Below are 21318 nucleotides of genomic sequence, written 5' to 3'. Positions count from 1 at the left end.
TCGTAAACACTTTAAAAGGAGGAATTTAAATTTAAACACTTATAATGGAGTAAGCTTATCTCAAAATCTCCTTTATTCTCACTAAACAAGAATTATTTCCGAGAACACCGATATTGGCGAGCTTTGAATATCGTCAGATATTGTTTATAATCGAGGTTCAGTTCGCGTGAGTTAGTAGAATATCGCCAACAAATTGTTTACAATCTAGATGTATATAAAATAAGTATGCATATTTTTAGTCGTGTAATAAGGATAATTATATTTTAATTTTTAAATCTCTGAGAACTGTATTTTATTTTATTTTATAACCGTCGTTGAACAGCAGACCCAATTTTATGGGTTTACGACTACTAATGTTCAACTCCGTAGCCTTGTAATTTTGAACCCAATCCAGAAGACAAGGGAACTTCTGGATTGAGTATTGGGAGAAATTTACCTTCGCGGAGGACTTTTTGATGGAGCTAATCCACATTTGCGTTACATGGAGAGGAAGACCACGAGAGGCTCCCACGGTTAGCCTGGCGGCAAGGGGACTCTAACCCATGATCCGTCTACCACTGAGGATATTTTACGTCAGCACTGTGGTCGGTGCAAGCCGGATGCGGAATTCGTATCGACTGGGATTCGAACTCGGTTCGCCCCATGGGAAGGTGAACGCTCTTTCCCCTGAGCCATCGCGGCTCCCAAGAACTGTATTTAGTGGTTTTATCATGTATGATTTATATCCTCTTCTGTACTGTTAGGCCTATTTCGACATCCTCTATTATATTCTTTCTGTGCTACGCGTGTATCTTTGACTTACAAACTAGTTCACAAACTAGATTTTTACAGAGTAAACATAAAATACATACTTGTCTAAAAACGTTTCTCATTGTTGTCAGTGTATTCTTATTGGCTACTAAGTCACATTCGATAATTAATACAGGAGATCCATATTTCTTTGGTTATCATCCATATCAAATTAACAAACGTTAAAGGTTATTATTTACTAGTAAATATTTATTCTTTCCTTTACTTTACGCTTTTTTCCTATCCCGTATTTTGCCCGTATTTGTATGTAAATAAATATTTATTTGTTATCCCTTCTTAGTATTATTCTCTGCCATTATTAAAAATATTTTATTTATTTATTTTTATTTTACTTTTCCTTTTACTCGGAACTATATAGCAGAATAGGCCAAGGTCTTTGATTTTGATCATTATTCAAACTAAAGGCTTAAAACGGGAAGCAGCGTTTCTTTTTTTATAAAGTAATCCTGCAATATTCTCTTATCAACATATTAAAAACAAAATACATAAATTATTAACCGTTTTACATTTATTCAATAGTAAATAATTTATATTTACTTTTATTTTTAGCTTTGGGTAAAACTCTATCCAATTAACGTGATTAATGTATCGTATAAATGTTATTAGGAATTTTTTTTTTTACTAACTAATATTTTTTTCGGAAAACGTTTAAAAAAACTTTTTAGTTACTGACAACTAAATAAATATTTAAAAAACAAAATTGTAGATGAGATTGCAATGATAACTTGAGAAAAATGAATAAATCTGAATTTTAGCCCAATAGGTTTTAAATTTGTGGAATCAAACCTATGTTAATATATGTTATCTAATAAAAAATCTTATGTTAATACAATAAAAAACATTTTTGGATCTTTTAATGGAGTAATATTTAATTTTGATGTAGCGTGAGATATTCGTGATAATTTTGATGTTTATCGTTGAGAAACTCAAATAATTTCTTAAAAATCGGAAGAGCTGGGAAGAAAAGCAAGCAGGAACTGAGAATTTCTTCAACAAGAATTTCAATATTTTTAGTATTGTATTTAGAAAAAGTAAAAACGTATATCGTTCAATAAAAGTCAAATCTTATTTCAAATGTTTAAGGATTTTTTTACGAATATCGGCGTTTGCTTAATATTTAAGTAAATATTTAAGTATTTGTCGGTAAGCTTTTACATGAAAAAGAAACAGGAAATAGCTTAAATTATATGAATATGTTTTGAAAATTAACTGAAGCAGTGCGTTTTATGATGATGTATGAGCAATTTTTTACTTTGAGATAAAACAGGTAGGACATTTTTGAAAATTTTGTAGGAAAGAAAAATTATTATATTTTACAGAAGGGTCGGGATAGCCTGGTTGGTAGGGCACTGGGCCCATGTCAAATAGTTCGTGGGTTCAATCCCCGCCTGCCGAAAACTTCCCCTGTAGTAAATGGAGACTGATGCACGTTAAATCTGTCGAGTCACAAAGGTCTGGTCGATACGAATTCCGCACCCGGCTTGCACCGACCACAGTGCTAACTTAAAATATCCTCATTGGCAGACGGATCAAGCGTTAGAGTCTCCTTGCCGTCAAGCTAAGTGCAAGAGACTTTCGTGATTTTCCTCACCATGTATCGCAGATTGCGAATTAGTTTCATCAAAAAGTCCTCCACGAAGGCAAATTTGTCCCAATACTTGATCTAGGAGTTCCCTTGTCTTCTGGATTAGGTTCAAAATTACAAGGCTTCTGAGTTGAACATAAGTAGTCGTAAACCCAAAATTGGGTCGGCTGTTCAACGACGGGTATAGTATATTTTACAGAAACTTTCTTTTTTAAACAAAATTGTAAAGATCGAACAAAATTGTAATCAGTTTCATAAAATCACATAAGATATACAGGGTGCAAAATAAAAAGTATATAATCTGAATAACTTTTGATCTAATAATCAGAACTGTTATACAACAGAGTTTGAACATCGATAATCTTAAATTCAAAATTGTGTCGGCTGTTCAATGTCGGATTTAAAATAAAATATTGAAAATGGGTAGAAGTATATATTGCGCCCTCATCAGCCAGCTATTGAATATATTAAGAACCATAAAATCGAATTGTTTTTTGTTTCTTAATAATTTTATAAACCAGTTCAAAGCTGGATCTTGTTTTAAAAATAAATAAATAAATTCATAATTATTTTTCAGTTCAACGGATTCATAAAAAAAATGAAGTAAACAAACATATACAAATATTAATATCTTCATTTAGATCCGAGTATTATAAGCGCTATTTACTATATTTCAATCTACTTCTAGCCTTATCGGAATGTTTACAAGATTTGACGTTTACATATAAAAGTCAATTTTTGCTTTCATCGACTATGGTATGTTTACAGTAAAGACGAAGAAAAAAAATATCAAAGATAGTGATGTCTTATAAAAGAAGTTACTGATGGCCTTAACAAGTCCTAAAATAATCATACGCAAGATATTTCCTACTGATATAGAGGACGAGTAATTATAATTTTTGTTTTTTATCTGCTTTGAAACATATTCTCCGTTTCCACTTGTTGCTAGTTTCATAGAAATAACGTAATTTTGAAGGTTATAACTAAAATTTTATGAGAATTTTTTTTAAGTTAATAAGGAATTGATTAAAATTAACAAAAAAATGTACTATATAGTTAGCTCTTTCTATCTTTGATAAATTTAGTTTAGATTATTTGAAATAAAACTACATTCTTGTGAGGTACTGAGTTGGTAAAAGTGTTAAAATATATATAAATTTATGTCGAATTTTAATACGGGTAAAATTTCAACTTACTACTTATCCTGAGTTTAGAGATAATTATCTTCAGAGCTGTTGTAAGGGTAAAAGCAAATGCAGCACTTACCCTATGCTTCACATTTTAAAGACCCTAATTGACCCCGCGCAATGAAGAATTTTTTCGTAATAATTATAAAAAATTTAAAAAACTCTTGTAACCTCTTATGTGAAAATTTGAAAAGCGAAAACCTCTTCGCCCTCTTTGGAACTGGTTTTTGTTTATGCTCAGAGCAATGATGAAGCAGCATTATGAGTAAAATATTTACGTTCCAGCTTTAAGTTCGCTTAACAGTTAACTTTGCTACCTCACAAAATAAAAATTTGGCTAGTTGTATATTCGATTGATTCTTTATATCTCTTAAGTTCGACTCTCTGCACTGACAATGGTACATATTTATAATACCGAAACGACTGTCGGCCGTTTAAAAATTTTTATTTGGGTGTTCATGCTGTTTTGCACTATATCAACGCTACTTCAGGTTTTCAGCATGTGAAGTAGTTTAAAGTAGTTCATTTGAATATCTAAAATATGAAATAGTTCATTTAAATATCTAGAATGTTAAATAGTTCATTTAAATATCTAAAAGAACCTTTCTATGTTTTCATTTGATTATAAAAATGATTTATCTGGTTTCATTGTAGCTCGTTACTAGAATGAGTAGAATGGAGATAAAAAAAACTTTCTGAATTGTACTAGTATACAGAACTTGTATTTTCAACCTAAATAAGCTCAAAAAAACTTTTTAATTTTACTAAAAACTAAAAAAATAAAATTACAAATGTATTTCTCAATTTAAAATTAAGGTCTATAATTTTTAAAAAACATTGCTGAATAAATTCATCTCAATTATCAAGTCATCATTCTTTCAGCATTGTTTTTTTTTCTTTTTTAAGGAAATATAAGGGTACAAGTTTTTTTGTTGCGATGAAATCGTTACTGTAAGAGTTATAATTACTTACATAATAAAACTTCATGCCTTGCTGTGACACGTAAAATTTTTATGTATAATTTTCAAAAAATTATTATTCGTCAAATAGTTCTCATTCACTATTCGGTTTTTCAGTAAAAATAAATATTAAGTGAAATTAGAAAATTTTAGGAAAATAAAAAAGGAGAGAACATAATCTAGTTCAGAATTTCCTATATTTAAAATGATATCCTGAAAGCATATTATTTATGAGTAACACTCCTTTAATAGTAATAATAATAAAAGTGTCTAATGCGAAGGAAATAGAAAAGAAGATTTTCTAAATGTGACCTTTTTTTCATTTCACATAATAATTTGTTATTTTTAAAATTGTTTAAAAATAACTTTTTTAATAATATCACTGTTAATATTTAATATCATCCCTAAATCAAAACTCTATAGAGAGGTGATAGCGCAAGTGAACACAACGTTTTGATATTTTACACCAACATTGCCTACTACTAATGATTTCGCACTGAGTCGGCGATTCTTATCATATTGATTGTTAGCCAAACAAATGCTAGTTGTCGTAACATAGGCTCCCAAAAGTATTGCCAAGTGTCAGATTGCTTTGTTTACTTTCGCTGTCAGTTCTCGTTGAACATAGTATTGATTACGAAAATAAGTATATTTACCCCCAGATGGATGAGGAAGCTGCACTGCTATGTTCTGTGGTAAGTTCTCATATCCACTCCAAGTACCAAGATCCACGTAGGATGACACGTGACCTGAAGCACTCACCCTTGACAAAAGACTTGAAGATGATATAGGAGGTAAAGGGGATGTCTTTGAGACCAAGTCATCAGTGACTTGACTCCACATTAGAGAATTAACACTAGCATCGTGATTCCTCACATAAGGAGACATGCTCAACAGTTTTGTTGTCGAAGTTGATGCATTAGCAGCTCCACCTAGTAGCGTGCCTGTATTTGTTGTTGATCCATTATCACATATATCTGGCAGATGATGGTAGGTTATAGAGGGCGAAGGCACTACATGTAGGTTGCTAGACTCCATTCCTGCTGGGATTGGTGCAGAATTCAAGTAGCTCAGGTTTGACGATGCTAATATACTTCTAAGAGGTAAAGTATCAACAGATGAATCCCCTGCTTCAGCCATGGTTGAAAGTGTTCTTCCGAACTCTGGATGCAATGAAGCATTTAAATAATTGCCTAAACGTTCTGACATGAATTCTCGCGGAGAAGTTGGACTCCGTATGTGAGGAAAAGACGAACTATGAGGGGCATCCGAAAGATCTAAATTAAGCCGTTGAGAAAGATCACCACCATGTTGAATTATGTGTGCCTGCGCGTTCTTATCACGTTGAACTTCCTCTTTGTGGTTATTTTCATCATTGTCGAGAACGCTACCTGTTTGCAATAGTTGACGGTGCTGTTGAAAAGACACGTTTGTATGCACATCTGCATTATCATGCAGATCTTCGGCTTGATGAAGATGGGTGATGTGTGCCTCAACATTTAAATCATCGCTACACTCAGTGTGTTCCACTCGATGGTATTCATGATTATGAGGTAGACGTGCCTCTAAATTGTTCGAGAGCGTTGAATTGAAATTTTCAGAACAGTTTTGCATATTTTCATTATCACTAGTTGGGGAATTGCGCACAATTTCATGATTTTCCGATCCATGATGACTTTTTTGTTCATTATTTAGGGTATGCATATCATTATGTAGTATAGAAGTTCGATGTGCATGTATATTAACCATATGATTCACATTCTCATTATCAGTGATTGGAAACTGATGTATGCTGTTTAATTCATTAACCTCGTGATTGTTTTTACTCTGAATTTTTGGTAAATCCTCGTGTAATGAACTTTGAGGTCCAAGAGGATGGTGAATTTCCTCTTGTGCGTTACTGTCCCCTCGATTTTCGCCAATAACACAGCCCATTGGCGAAACTCGACAGTGGGAATCCCCATCGTCGTTCTCTGAGATTGCGGGAGAATAACTGTACTCAGCATGACGAAAATGTATATGCTGTGACGTATGAAATGTATGATGATGAATGTGCGGTTGCTGATCATGAAAGTTTGTATGCTGATCATATGACTTGCTACCCCCTAAATATTTTCCTATATACATATGGTCCTCTATGTCAGAAGCAGTTTTGTAATGATCGGAATTGACCCAAAATGGGTGTCTTTGGCTGGTATCATTTTCAGAAGTGCTTCCATTATTGTCCACTTCCGAAGAAGCTTCCTTTTGCAATCCATGATCTTTGGATTGCTCTTTAATATTGTTATAATGATCATCTGCGTCTGAATCGTCGTCTTTTTTGTCTGAAGACAAAGTATCTTGATCATGTTGAGAATGAGCCATTCTATTTTCATTGGACCTAAAATTATATTAATTAAAAAGTTGTATATTAATTAAAGGGTAGGAAATTTTGAAAGGAACATGTTCACTGAACTTATCAGATGTCTGTAATTTAATTATAAATAATACTGTCAATAAATACTCGTTCTTCAACCGTTTTGTTTAAATAAATGCCAACAAAATATTTGTTTTCATTCATTAATAAACAAAATAAATAAAAGTATAAAAATTAATTTTAAGTTGTAAACACTTTTGGTCAAATTTATTAAATACTTTTTTCTACGCTTAGAAACACTTCAGTTTTAAAAATAATAATTTAAGAAATAATTTCTATGCTTAATTGTATGAGCAAACATAAGAACTCTTCCTTTAAATTACAAGTCAATTGATTTGTTGGTATGTAGATTTAAAGTATTATTATTAAAATATTTTTATTGCATTATTGTTATTATTATAAAAGTCATTTTTCATGAGTTATAGTAAAGTAGTAATATAATATCATATTTTACTGCTGATCTTATTTATGATTTCAATATACAATACCAATTTATATTGAAATTGGTATTGTATATTGAAATACTAATTATTGTCAATTTATTTTGATTTTAATAAGCATTTACCCGTATGCCCTAAATAAGGGCTGGTCGGGAAAATTTTTCCACATACAATAACAATTCGAAAAATTTAAAATTGTAACTGGGTGTTTTTGTGACGACAATATTAATACTCAAATTTTACTTTAAAATTATTTTAAAGCAATCTGGGAGATTATTTATGCTAAATATCATTCCATTCCTTTAGAGTTTTTTTAATTGGTAAGTTATTAACAAAAGAAAAGCATTACTCATGTAATTTTTGAATTACTGTAAAACATCAAATATAAAATTTTTTAAATATTTAATATCCATATAAATTTTTCTCATGAAATTATTTGTATGTTTGATAATATTAATGTACAATCCAAATTAGGCCCTGCATTTTAAAGATGTAAATTAATTACCGGCCGTATAAAGTTGGCAAGTCAATCATTCCACGTTTAAAATTTTTTTTGTCCAATACTTCTTCCCCGTAAACACTAACATCACAGAACAATAAGTAAACTAATGATTCCTTTTTTCAAGAGTAAGTTTTGGTGCATGGAAGCTGTAATTTTTGTTTTATTGAGTGGCAGAAGGGGTGTTGTCTTCCCATGATGCACCTGGAAGAAAAAAAAGAAGAAATTTATCAATTTCTTGCAGGTGTTCCTCGCACAAAAACGATAATGAATTTTTATCTAAGCTTTTGGGGTTAGATAACAAAAAAATTAAAAACCTTAAAATAGAAATCTTCAAAAGAAAAAAAATAGGTCATTAAAGTGAATTTAAAGGGGTTTTTTCCGTTAAAGAATAACCGATTAGTAATTTTTTTTTTTTTTTTTGAAGATTAAATATTAAAAAAAACGCGCTAAGAAATGTTGTTTTCGTACATAATTTAGATATTTTAAAACTGTATTTAAATATAAATAGAAACTATATGCTTATTAAGATAGAAACTATATGCTTATAAAATAGTTGTTTTTAATTATTTTATTATATTAATACTTGGAAAATTAATTAGTTTATTCTAGTATTTATTTAATATTTTCAGAATTTATATGCTTATTTAGTTAAATATTTTTTCATAATTTAATTATTATTATTTTATTGTTTTTATGTTAGATTTTTATTTATACTACTATTTTACCAGTTATTTANATGTTACATTTTTATTTAATACTACTATTTTACCAATTATTTATCCCATATCTGCTGTAATTATTTGCCATCAAAGTAGTAAAAAATCTAATCGAATTTTAATTTTTCTTGTGCATAAGAATCTTATAGTATAATAACTGGTAAGGAAAAAAAACTTTTTTTTTATACACAAGGGTTGGTTTATTTGCCATCAAAATTAACCGTTTTGTTAAAATAAGGTAAAATAAAAAATCTACCAATTTAGTTTTGTGCTGCGTGAAAACGCACGCCTTGGTTTCAAATTTACTTGACAAGTACTAAATTAAATTCAAACTTGGTTGCGATTTCAATAATTAGTCACATTATTTAAGTTTTTATTTAAAAAAAAATTATTTTCTTTCGCACACACAGATATTTTGACCAGCAATATTTAAGCAAAAATTTTTACAAGTATAAAAGTTAAAGTCGATAATGTAGTAAAAAAATAACTTTGCAAATACAACGAGAATATGAATTTTATGGATAAAGAAGCTTACTAACTCTTACAAACTATGGAGCTTTCAAACTCTATTTTTTTTTTTTTTAGGTAAAAAATAATCACAGTTTAATATTTAAACCTCGCGATACGTTTTACAAATATACTTTTCAATAAAACAAAGTCAAATTCCTTCAAGTTATACCATTTCGACGAAATATTAACTGATGAAAGTAATCGTGACCGGGGGCGAAATTTTTATTTTAGTTTTAAACGAAAAAAAAAACTATGTAATTCTTTGACTTATCACACTGGAAGTCATTTTTTCTCTGTTGCATTAGATTTTTGCTACAGATTTTAGATATTTTCATATTGTTGATTTCAAATCTGTTATCGGTTTCCATCTCCAAGATACAATTTTTTTGTCGAAATGTACAAGTTTAAAAATGTTATATATAACAGAGGCTCACCTAAATATTTCGACATCATCAGGATTAAAATTGTCCTGCTGCCGAACCTATTTGCTCAGAAATGTCACCATACGCCGCTAGAGGCACTAACCGTATTATCAACTGTTTCTACGTGTGCTTCTGAACAGGTCATAATAGGGAAACGCCGACAGCCGCATACGACGATATTTCCGACCATAGGTTCCTATGAAATTTTAATCTTGATGACGTGCCCGAACTCCTCTTGAAGTTTATTGCAATATTTACTGGATATCAAGTGATGGATAATATTCTTAAACTTGCACATTTCGTTTGAAAATAGACTAAAAATATCATTTAAAAAAATGCCTATAGCTTTAGGCGCAAAACTAATTTCAGATTTGAAATCCTCCCAGAATTAGGCAAAGATTAAGTACATATACAAATGCAACAAAAAATTTGTTCCCCTGTGTGCTTACCACATTATTTGTCCCACACTTGTTCACTTCTACAAATACTTTGTGGAAGGCAATAACTTAATTTGATAAGTGGTAATAAGAAAAAATTCAAATTTTTTTTTTTAAAATATTTTTTCAAAAATGGTACTTTAACACTAAAAATAGAAAAAAATTTTTTTTTAACATTTTAAAAGACAAATTGTTTTAATAATAAAATTACGTTAAAATTAGAGAAATAGGTGAAACGTACCTTGGTGCTTAGGGAAATCAAAGGAAAGAAATCAACAAGACGCTTTTAAAATTGCATTTACTTATTGTAAAAATAATGATTATCATAATGATGAATTATTGATAAGGCATTTAAATATTTGATTAATATTAATCGCTCGAAACTTATATCGTAGAAAATAATTCGAGGCCCCTAATTAGGATAAATCTTTACAAAAATATAAGAAAAATAATAATAAACTTAACTTTGCTTAGTGATAAATTAACTATCGTAACTCTAACTTAGTGTAAGTATACAAAGGTTTGAAACAAGTTTACGTTAGTTCATAATTTAAAGCCAACAATATGAAGAATTAGGGTAGATATACAGGAAAACTATTTTAAAAATTAAGAACTGACAAATTGTTCCAAAATGCACTCATCAACGAAATTGCTGTTATTATTATTTTTATTTTTTAGTGAGCATAAATTTGAAAAATCTGCTTTTAAAATAATGGGCTTTAATGTTAACTCAATTTTTAAAACATTATTACACTGAAGCTCATTTTTTGGCTTCAAATTAATCAATCTACATATTTTTGGCTTCAAATTAATCAATCTACATATTGTTGGCTTTAAATTATAATGATTATTATTATTATGTTTTAGCAAAAAATTTTCCTAATTGGGGAGCATTAGGCATTTTTTTTAAAATTTTCATTTCAATAAGAAATAATTTATTGTAAAATAATCCATGACTATTCAATGAAAGGGATTATTTATCTTTGCACCAAACTGTTTCATGATTTGCAAATAATAATTGAGATATATTTCTTACGAATTGCAATAATTGCGAAAATATAATTTTTGTGGGATGATGGGATTTAAAAAATTGTAAAAAGCGATATTGGCATAAAAATAAAAGCGATATTGGCATTCAAAGTAATCTTACTGAAATATATATTTTTTAATAATGATTTATTTTCATAAATAAAACAAATCAAACAAAATTTCTTTAATTTTATTTATAAAAACTATTAATAAATCAGACTTCTTCAATTTCTATGTAAAATTACTCATATAAGTATTTTATGTATCAAATTTTATCGTGATTTGCTCATAATACTCGAAGAACACTTCCTGTAAGTTTAAGTAATTTCTTGAATAGAAATTAGAAGAATGAAAACGACGAAAAAATGTTGTTGACATTACACTGATTGATTTAAAGTAAATCCAAGCAAAAGAAAAATATTGTCATGCCATTTATTATTGCAAAAGTAGAATTTAAATTAATAATAACATTCAAAAATGTTAGCCCAACTTTAAAGTTTTAGGTATAAAGATATTTTTAAAAGCATTTTTAAACCTATTTAAAATTGCTTTTGAAATTTTACATCACAGCGATTTGTTTGAGTGATTCGTTCAGAATAAATTTCGACATGACATAATTATCTATTTAAAATATGGAATTAATGCAATACGGTGCCCAATGATTATGTATGACAATGTAAGAATGATTTATGTATCGTACGCTAATTGAAATATACAACTCGTTGTAAACATTTTGCGAAGTGTAACTTATATTTCGATTTAATACAATCAACTTATATGTTTTTAGGTTAATAATATAATGTGAGAAAAATTATTTAATCGTACTAAATTTGTTTAGGCTTATTTCAACAAAACTTTAATATAGCTATTTTAAATAAGACTTCACTAGGTCTGGTTTTTTATTCTAAAATTGCTTGTAATAAATAAGTTTAATTGAGAAATGAATGAGATGTTTCATAATTAGCCTAAAAGATAAATGAGCTCACTGCTAAAAGCCTGTAAAATGTCAGACTAATTAGAAAATAAGAGACTTTTTTAAATAGCTTTGAGCATTGCAAAATGATAGCGGCTGTTTGCAAAGAGCAATATTACATATATACCTAGACATACATAATTATTATGTGTTTGTCGTGGTGTATAAAATATATAATCATCAGAAAGGCCCCAAAATCAATATTTTTAGAAATATATAACGACCTTAAAGGTATATATAATTTAAGTCTAAAAAAACTATCTAAAATTATCTAAATTATTATTGTTAATTAGAACTCAAAAAATATTAAAATATAATTAATTTTAATATAAATTTTCGAAACAGTTAAAATATCATTTTTAACTTTGAAGTTATTCCTTATTTCAGTTTTTTTTTGATTGAATCATAAAATCTCATTCAATATTTAAAAAATCTTCTATAATATGACTTATTTAAAAAGCAACAATTGTAGGGGAACAAAAAAAAATTGATAACAATATCTGTCCAAAGTATCATTTAAGTGATAAGAGTTTGTCTAAGATATGATAAGAATTCATATTTGTCTTAACAGAGAAGTTTAGTGATTATGCATGCGACCATGAATAGATAGATTACCACGTAATCATTTCGGTTTACTGCGTTTAGTTAGTTTATCAATGAATCAAACTAGCACATTGTTTTCATTTTCTGTTTAGTTTATTTTTACAAATATCAGTTGTAAATATGATGTTTTTTCCTGAATGGGCATTTTAAAATTAAGTTTAGGTATTTCAAAAAACTTTTACATAAATTTTTCATATTAAAAATTAAAAGAAGGTGTTAAATGCATACTTTGAAATTTACTTTAAAAAATGTAACAGTTGTAGGTATATATAATTTCTTTAAAAAGAAATTGTGATTCTACAATTAAATTTGATTATTTCAAAAAATTCAAAGTTTTAACAAAATATTATAATTAGTATTTAAATTACAAAAACATTGAAATGTGATTACAAATTGACTAAGGTATAAAAACCACAATAGTAACACACAATTACACACAATACAACACAAGTAGCACACAATAGTAACCACAATTTTTATAAAAATATCAGTTGCCTAAATCGAGGATCTTTCTTAAATTGTCTTTAAAAATTAAATTTTAAAAACTTAAACAAATTAGACTTTTTCGCATAAATGTTATACATTTTATGTATAGCACAATTGCAGGAGGTAGGCCAAATAACGAAAACACTTCTATACTAATTATTTTTTTTATCTCACTCATACTTAATATTCTATATATCATTTTTTAACTTTAGAAATGTTTAGATCATGTTATTGAAAATTTAATATTTTAAAAATTTAAAATTTTCCAACTCTTACGCTCGCACTGTAAAAAATTCCGGATAAAAGTACGTTGAAATACACCCAGAGTGCTGGTAATTTTTACATAAAATTCATGTTTACTGGACCATGATACAGAGTAAAAGATCTGATATACTGTATGCTGTAATAATTACCGTAAAATCACAGAATCATTTAAATTAAATAAATATTACTGCAAAAATTACGGTATAATAATTTTAGGTAAAAATGGATTTTACTGATGATGTACCAAAATTGCCAGTAATTTATACCGTAATTAGATCCGATTAGATTTTTATAGATTAATTTAGATTAGATTTTTTATATTGTACCATATTTTTTATACTATAAAGGAAATTTTGTGTTCTTCTTTATTTGACATGAATGGATAGATGGAAAAAGAATTTATTATATTCCTCATTTTATAAATCTAACGAAATATTATTGAAATTAATTGCGATAATAAAAATTTTAGATCACAAAAGTTATCTAAATATTTTCAGACTTCAAACTGTTAAATCATATTGTATCCGTTATTTTTTACTTGAAATTCATTACTGTTCTTTAACATTGAACTGAAAAGAAATTCAAGGATAAATTATACTCACATCAACGGCAGCTTTACTGATAAGTAAATTAGTTTATCTCTGGAATATTCCTTTGGGTACTAGCTAATTACACACATAAGTGTTTTTTGACCACCTTGCTGAAATCGAACTTCAAACTTTTCTTCCAACATTCGCAACGTCACAGCCAAAGGTTAAAACTCTGAAAATAGTGGAGTTGGGAAAAGAGGAAAAGGTCATCGTCGAGGTTAAGTCCCGCGACGATTAACACGCGACTCAGCAACATCCCTTTTGAACAAATACTGAATCGAATTCTCGACAATTTGTGGATGATCTTCAGAATATTCTTTTTTTTTACTTCACTTTTTCTTGACGCACTTCATAAAATCGTGGTCGTAGTTTACGCTACCAACTCATCCCAATACATCGAGTCACTCTTGAGGAGGTCAACATGGTAAAAGATGAATATAAACAATCATTCGAATTTTTTACTTCGCAATCTACAAGCTTTCTTCGGCAATCTATCTGCCTGCCCCCCCCCCTTTTGCCGATAATCGTCGACATTTATAGTTATGGGCCACCACCAGATAAATAGTGTTTTATTAGTTGGGAAATGACGTCCCCACGCATGCTGGTAGTGTGCATGCTCCTTTCTGTCCAATTTCTAGCTAGGTGGTTTATTATAAACAACTCAGAAGATTGCGGTTTTGATTAAGAAGAAGTTTAATATCTTGGCGTTCTTGAAAATACCCTTAATAATCTTTAAATATCATTTCTGCTTATACTCTTAATTAAACATCATAGAGTGATGTGCTACTTAAAATAAAACTAATCAAAAGTGTGTACTGTGCATTTAGAGGAGACGATCAGTTCATACTTAACAATGTACACAGTAAAAAATTCCGGAACATATTATAGTGAAAGTACTGGTAATCAGGATGTCGGTACTTTTTACCGGAAAATCCGTTACATTGATAAAGCATTTTAATCTCATTTAACATTGGTAAGGCTATTAATTTTAAACTCGAAATATTACTTTAAAAAATAAAACGAAGTTCTTACTGACTTTATTTTAATTATACCAACTGTTATTTCCAGCGAAAACGTATGAAATAAAATAAAATATAAAGAAGAAGAAATAAAATAAAATATGAAGAAGAATATAAATAGTCTTTAAAAAATTTACACTATTTATAATATACTAAATGCACGCGAAATAATTTTTTTGTGAACTAGAACAATGCTTTTAATAGTTAGAGCTATAAAATCAATATGAAAAATCATCAATTTTGTTTTGCCACGTAAAACAAGTAATTTTGAATTCAAAAAATTACTTTTAAAAATTAAAAAAAAGTAAAGACGTACTTTTTTATTTTTATGATTCCAACAGTAAATTCTGCATTTCCTCCATTCACCAAACTGTTTTTGCATAATCCAATTCATGCAGGATAGTTTCTGGTTAGCTCAATGAACACACGCTGCGCACGTTTAAAAAGCTCAAAACTAGTAAACCGATGTATTCAGATGTTTAGTTTATATAGTGTTCATTAACTGATAACATATAGAAAATTCGTGAACATGAAGAAGAATTTGTCATTTAAACGACGTGTGGACATTCCGAAAGGGAAAAAAAATATTTGTGCATCACTGATTGTTCTCTTAGTCAACCCCCAACAGAACTGTGTTCATACAGTACTGATAACAAATCAAGATTGCCTGCTTCAAATACATTAGGGGTATGACATTTAAGGTAGCATCGTATTCAGAAGGAAATGTGATCTAGGACTTTAACCTCACCAAACAAAAATAACTGAAAGAAAAAAGTATTTAAAATTTGGAGAGAAAAAATCCATTTATTGATAGAAATTTTGGAGTTAGTTGAGCCATAATTGCAATATTATTGCTCTTCTCAAACCTAATTCCTCAATATTATAGTTCAACTTGAAAGGAATATGGTGATAAGTTGAACCAAATTATTGCTCTTTTTAAATATTATAGAACTTGAAAGGAAACGTGATTTAATTAAACACCTTAGAAATAGTGTTGCTCATCTTAAGCCTAATTATACGCTACTATAGTTCAATTTGGACAAAAACACGATTCAATTTAACACTTAAGCAATGCTATTGCTCTTCTTAAACCCAATTCCTCGATATTATAGCTCTTCTTAAACCTGATACTTTGATATTATAGTTCAACTTGAAAGGAAACGTGATTTAATTTAACACCTGAGCAATATTATTGCTATTCTTAAGCATAATTACTCATTTCCATTAATTAACTTAAACGGAAACATTCAATTTAACAATTTAACACTTAATATTAAGGCTCTTCTCAAATCTAATTACACGATACGATCGATTAACTTCAAAGGAAATATTTAACTTAGCAATATAATTGCTCTTTTTTAACCTAATTACATTATATACTATAATTCTACTAGTTACCATAGTTCAACTTGAGCTGAAACATGGTTTAATTTAACAACTTGACAATATTATTTCTCTTCTTATACCTAATTATATGATATTTTAGTACAAATTGGACAAAAACAAGGTTTAATTTAACTGAATTATAATAATTAAAACTACTCGATTTTCAGACAAATTCACAGTAAAGCATGATTTTCAGACAAATCTATATAAATAAAACAGAATGTATATATGTTCGTGATATATCTGTATATACCTTATACAAACCCACAATTCCTAGCCAATTTGGAAAATACTTGGTGTCTACACGGAGGATCTAACTTTCAAACTCCCTCCAACCAACATTTAGCGTGCTACATGCCGAAAAGAAAGTTTTCCGTAGGATTTAATAAATATTTCATAACATGAGTGCTTTTCTAGTTTGCAGCTCTAGTCAATAAAAAATAAGTTTTATCACACGTTTTTATGAAGGATTTATTTTTAGTTTCTCTTGTTAAGCTATCTCAATTAAAATCAATGTTAATAATTCCACTACGCATTATGATGACCTCGCCGGATTCACATCTTAGAAGGCATATGAAATCACCTGTTTCACAATCGCTCTTAGAGAGTATTTCTATAAACTTAAGTAATGGAACCTGAACAAGAACTAATAAATTAAATTTGAAGTTACCAAGCCATGGGAAAATTGGGGTAAATTCTGAATATTAGAGATTTTATTTCATAACCTTCGTTGGACAGCAGACTTAATTTTGAGTATACGACTACCAATGTTCGATTCCGTAGCCTAGTAATTTTGAACCTAATCCAGAAGACAAGAAAACTCCTGGATTAGGAGAAATTTGCCGGAGGACTTATTGATGGAACTAATTCGCATTTGCGATACATGGTGAAGTAAATCACGAAAGCCTCTTATAGTTAGCTTGATGGCAAAGGGACTCTAACCCATGATCCGTCTGCCAGTGAGGATATTTTAAGTCAGCACTGTGGTTGGTGCGAGCCGGGTGCGGATTTCGTATCGACCAGACATCGCTGGGATTGGAACCTGGGGCACCTATTTTATCTTTCGATAAATTGCCAACTATGGATTTCTTCCCATGCTCCTAACTCTCCGTTGGGAACAATTCAATTACTTTTAATTTTGAAATCTTGGCGTTAGGACTGAAGCGGTTTCACCCATCAGTTCAACCGTTAATAAAACTTTACGAAAATCTTCCTTTTAGAAATATATGCATATCTTTATCTCGATAAGGGATCTTATTTTTATTTTTGATATATGACGGCCAAGGAGAACTTATAATGATATTTCTGGAGAAAAAAATAAAGCAGCAATTCTTTCTTTAAAATAATTTTGTTCAATTCTCTGAAATTATCCTCCTTTGTCGTAAGAGACGAAAATATACTAAAAATCATTACTACAACAGTGAAAATCTTCACAAAAACTGTAATGAAATTACCTCCATCATATAAACGGGAACAAATTCCATCAAGTTACGAAAATGGACCACCTCTTAAAAAATAACTAAAATAGAACCAAATTATCTTCAAACTATCATTATTTGTACTTAATTGTAAAAAGGAATCTGCAAAATTATAGATCATAGTTATCAATGTCAATCAATAAATTAAATACTTTCTATTTAAACTTAGTAAAAATGGGATTAGCCTCATTTTCATGTTCAAACAAGTCCCTTTTACCTTATTTTGAAGCTAGTACCCCCCTAACTTATTTACAGCTTACCTAATAGCTAAATAAAGAGCACCATAAATCAGACAAAGAGTATCATGACATATAATACTTTTATATTAACATTAAGGGATGTACAACTTGTAACATTAATTAGTTATAATATCTATAAAATGATATGGTCTCATGTGCTCTAAAAGATGGGCACTGCAAATCTGCAGAATTTAATTTTTGCAATTTTTTTTAAAAATAAAGCGATTAAAAAGGGATAAATTTAAAGAATTATACTATTTCTCTAATAAGCGAAAACAGCAGAGAAATTTCCAAAGCATCATTTTTAATTTCAGTTCTTACATGACAAAATCTGTTGAATCGTTATTGAAGTGAGTTAAATTTGAAATATCGAAACTTTGATTGCCTATTAAAACTTGAAATCGTTTCAAATTATTGACTTCCAACTATTCTCAGGAAATCAAACAGGTTTTTATTTTAAAAATATCACTTTCCGCTATAGTGATTCTTTAGATTTTTTTTTTGTTTAATCTTTTATTTCATTTTTGAAAGTGTATTTTTAAACTATATACTAGAGGCTGTCAATTAAGAACACACTGTTATCTAGCAAGATCGGTAATTTATTAAATTTTTCATTCTATTTACTTGCTCATTATCATAAATAAAATTTTCTACGCGTCTTTATTTGTATCGAACAAATTGATTTGACTTGTAAAATAAATAATAGTTTTGTTACTATTATGCACTGAAATTCAATTTCGCGAAATCAATGGCCTGCAACGAGCCGATAAAATTATCGAAAGAATTTTCTTATCCTCTTTTACACGGAATTGTTTAACTACTTAATCGATTTAAACGTCGAAATTCGAGTTAAATACAAGATTACGCAATTATATTTACTCTTCTTTAAAGTCACTTTAAGTTAATAGTATTTTATCGTCTAATAAACTGCATTGTTTATTAAATTATATGATAGGCTTTGTTTGCAATGATATATATACCATTTCCAAAGGAACTAAAATATTCACAAAATAAACAAAATTAGACTCATTTTAAAAAATATCTACTGTATAATTATATGATTACTTGCATTGTACAGAAAACACATTCTTCGATTATCTATTATTTTATCTGTTTTTAGATTTATTTATTTAGTGCATCATAATTCGGTATTTAACTAAAAGTGAAATACTAAATTATGGTCTATACTTAATTAATTAGTTTTATACTTAATTATAATAAAGTGAAATAATTAATTTTTTAAGTAATTTTCCTAACTCAGCTATATTTTCATTTCTTCCATCAAAGTATTCCATTAACAAATTTTCTAAATTCTTAAAAACTAAATTTTGCTAAATTTTTTTAAGTATGCAAAATAACCCATTACTGCACTGAGAAAAAAAAATTTGGTTAAAAATGCCAGAATATAGTAAAATTTAACGTGTTTTTGGTTCTATAGGAACACCAAAAAGATCGATAATTTTTACCGCTTTGAAGCTTTTTGGTAATGACTTTGATAAAATTAACAAAAAAATATTGTTTTATACTGTGTGATAAAATTTGGTAAATGAGGTAAAATTTGGTAATTTTACCATGATAACCTCAGAATTGTCATGAAAACCATTAAGTCGACTAAATTTACTCTTAAGTTTTGTATATTTTACTAAATGTGTGGTAAATGTGTGTACCAGGATTTTTTTTTTCGTGTATTATACATATTAATTCTTAAGTTACGAATTTATCAATCATATCATAATTATTCAATTTTATTAAACCTAAATTATTAAGGATTAAATAATTTGAATAGTTAATTCGGAGCATTTGATTTTAGAAAGAACTAAGCCAATGAATATTTAATATTTGTAGTAATAATTAAATAATTACCAATTTAATGACTTTTTTAATATAATTTGCATTGTAATGAACATTAAAGTTATCATTTAAACTAAAAAAAAAGTTTTTTGATAAAGATCAATCCCATAATTATATTTTGGTTTGTTAATTTTTGAAAGAAAGGTTAATGATACATTGTTAGAAATTTTGGAGTATGTTGTACCTTAAAATATTTCAAATTTATAGCAACATAGTTGCAACCAAGTTGAACCATATTATTGTATCATAGTTTAATTTGAATGGAAAAATCGTCAAATTTAACACCTTTACTTAGCTTACAGCAAATTATCACAGTATTAGGGGTTATGGTACCTATATTATGATTGATTTTTTAGAGAATGTACCTGACTAAATCAATGTTTGTGCTGAATTTTTTTTCTTCAAAATATAAAAATATCTAAAAATGTTTGCTCTTTATTTATTTCTTTAAATTTACAGAATAAACAAGCATACATTATAATATATACAAATAACAGGGTCAAAAATTATTGAAGATGTAATTTTTTTTTTTTTTTTTTGTGCTCTGTATATCAGCTTTATCATTATTGGTGACCTTTTATCTGTATATAACGGTTTAATTAATTGGAAAAAAAACGATTTTATTCGTATTTGATAAATTCTTATAAAAATTTTCTTTCACATTACCATATCAAACAAAATGATAAAACTTAACCTGACAAAAAATGCCAGAACTGAAATAAGACAGAATCTGTTACAAAAACTTTGTATTGATAGCTCATGTAAAGTTCTGTAGTTTGTTTTCTAGTCTTTTTGTTTGTTGTTAGTTCAATTCTAGTTTGTTTTTAATTTATGTAAGCATTGAAACTTGTGTTTCTTTGTAATTTATACAGATTTATACAATGCTTTAACTGCAAAATGACGAAATTTCTGGAATAAATATAGTTTCGCCTTGTATCTAATTAGTAAATATTAGAAAATTACGTAAAAAAGGGTAGATTTAAACCTTATTAAAACAAAACATATTGCACTGAGAAAAAAAGTATAGTCAAAACTTCCAGAATATCGTAACAGTTATCGTGTTTCTGGCTCTATGCTCTGTAAAAAATTTATACTCGATTATCACAAAACATTCTTCGTTTTTTTTTAAAATTGTTTTTTATTTATTTTTTTTTTTGATGAAACCGTTTCTTGGTATATGCTCCGGGCAAAAATTTCATCTAAGTGACGAAATAGCTATCGTCACTTCTTCGAGGAAACGAATTTCGTCAAAATTAAAGAAATATTTCGTCATTCTATTTTTTTCAACAAATAAAAAAACTTATAGTCTCTAATTTATTATTAATCACTTTAACGTAGGCACCACATTAGACATCACGACTCAACAAAGACAAATAGGTAACTTGCACCTATGCCCGAAGAGGGATTCGAACTCCT

At 28.5% G+C, this 21318-nt stretch overlaps 1 protein-coding gene across 11 annotated transcripts in view; it reads right to left on the bottom strand.

The window, feature by feature from the left end:
• The window catches only part of LOC107456523 (uncharacterized), a 59312-nt gene that overhangs the window by 14825 nt on the left and 23169 nt on the right, over positions 1-21318 (bottom strand). For 3 of the 11 annotated variants that reach the window (XR_011637283.1, XM_071183439.1, XM_071183442.1), the window contains exons 2-3: positions 7903-8100; positions 5198-6921 (exon numbers count right to left, since the gene is read on the bottom strand). Coding sequence is in view for 7 of the 11 variants with exons in the window: in XM_071183439.1 (XP_071039540.1) it covers positions 5198-6921; positions 7903-7931 (1753 nt within the window). In the remaining 4 variants the exon portion in view is untranslated. Of the gene's footprint in view, positions 1-5197; positions 6922-7902; positions 8101-13941; positions 14561-15264; positions 15413-21318 lie in introns of those variants that run through there. The other 8 variants (XR_011637282.1, XR_011637285.1, XM_071183440.1 and 5 more) reach the window with 6 other exon arrangements.

This window comes from Parasteatoda tepidariorum, chromosome 7 (genome assembly GCF_043381705.1).
Source record: "Parasteatoda tepidariorum isolate YZ-2023 chromosome 7, CAS_Ptep_4.0, whole genome shotgun sequence".
NCBI lineage: Eukaryota > Metazoa > Arthropoda > Arachnida > Araneae > Theridiidae > Parasteatoda > Parasteatoda tepidariorum.
Note: the sequence above shows the minus strand (reverse complement) of the source record. Positions and strands in the feature narration are given on the sequence as shown.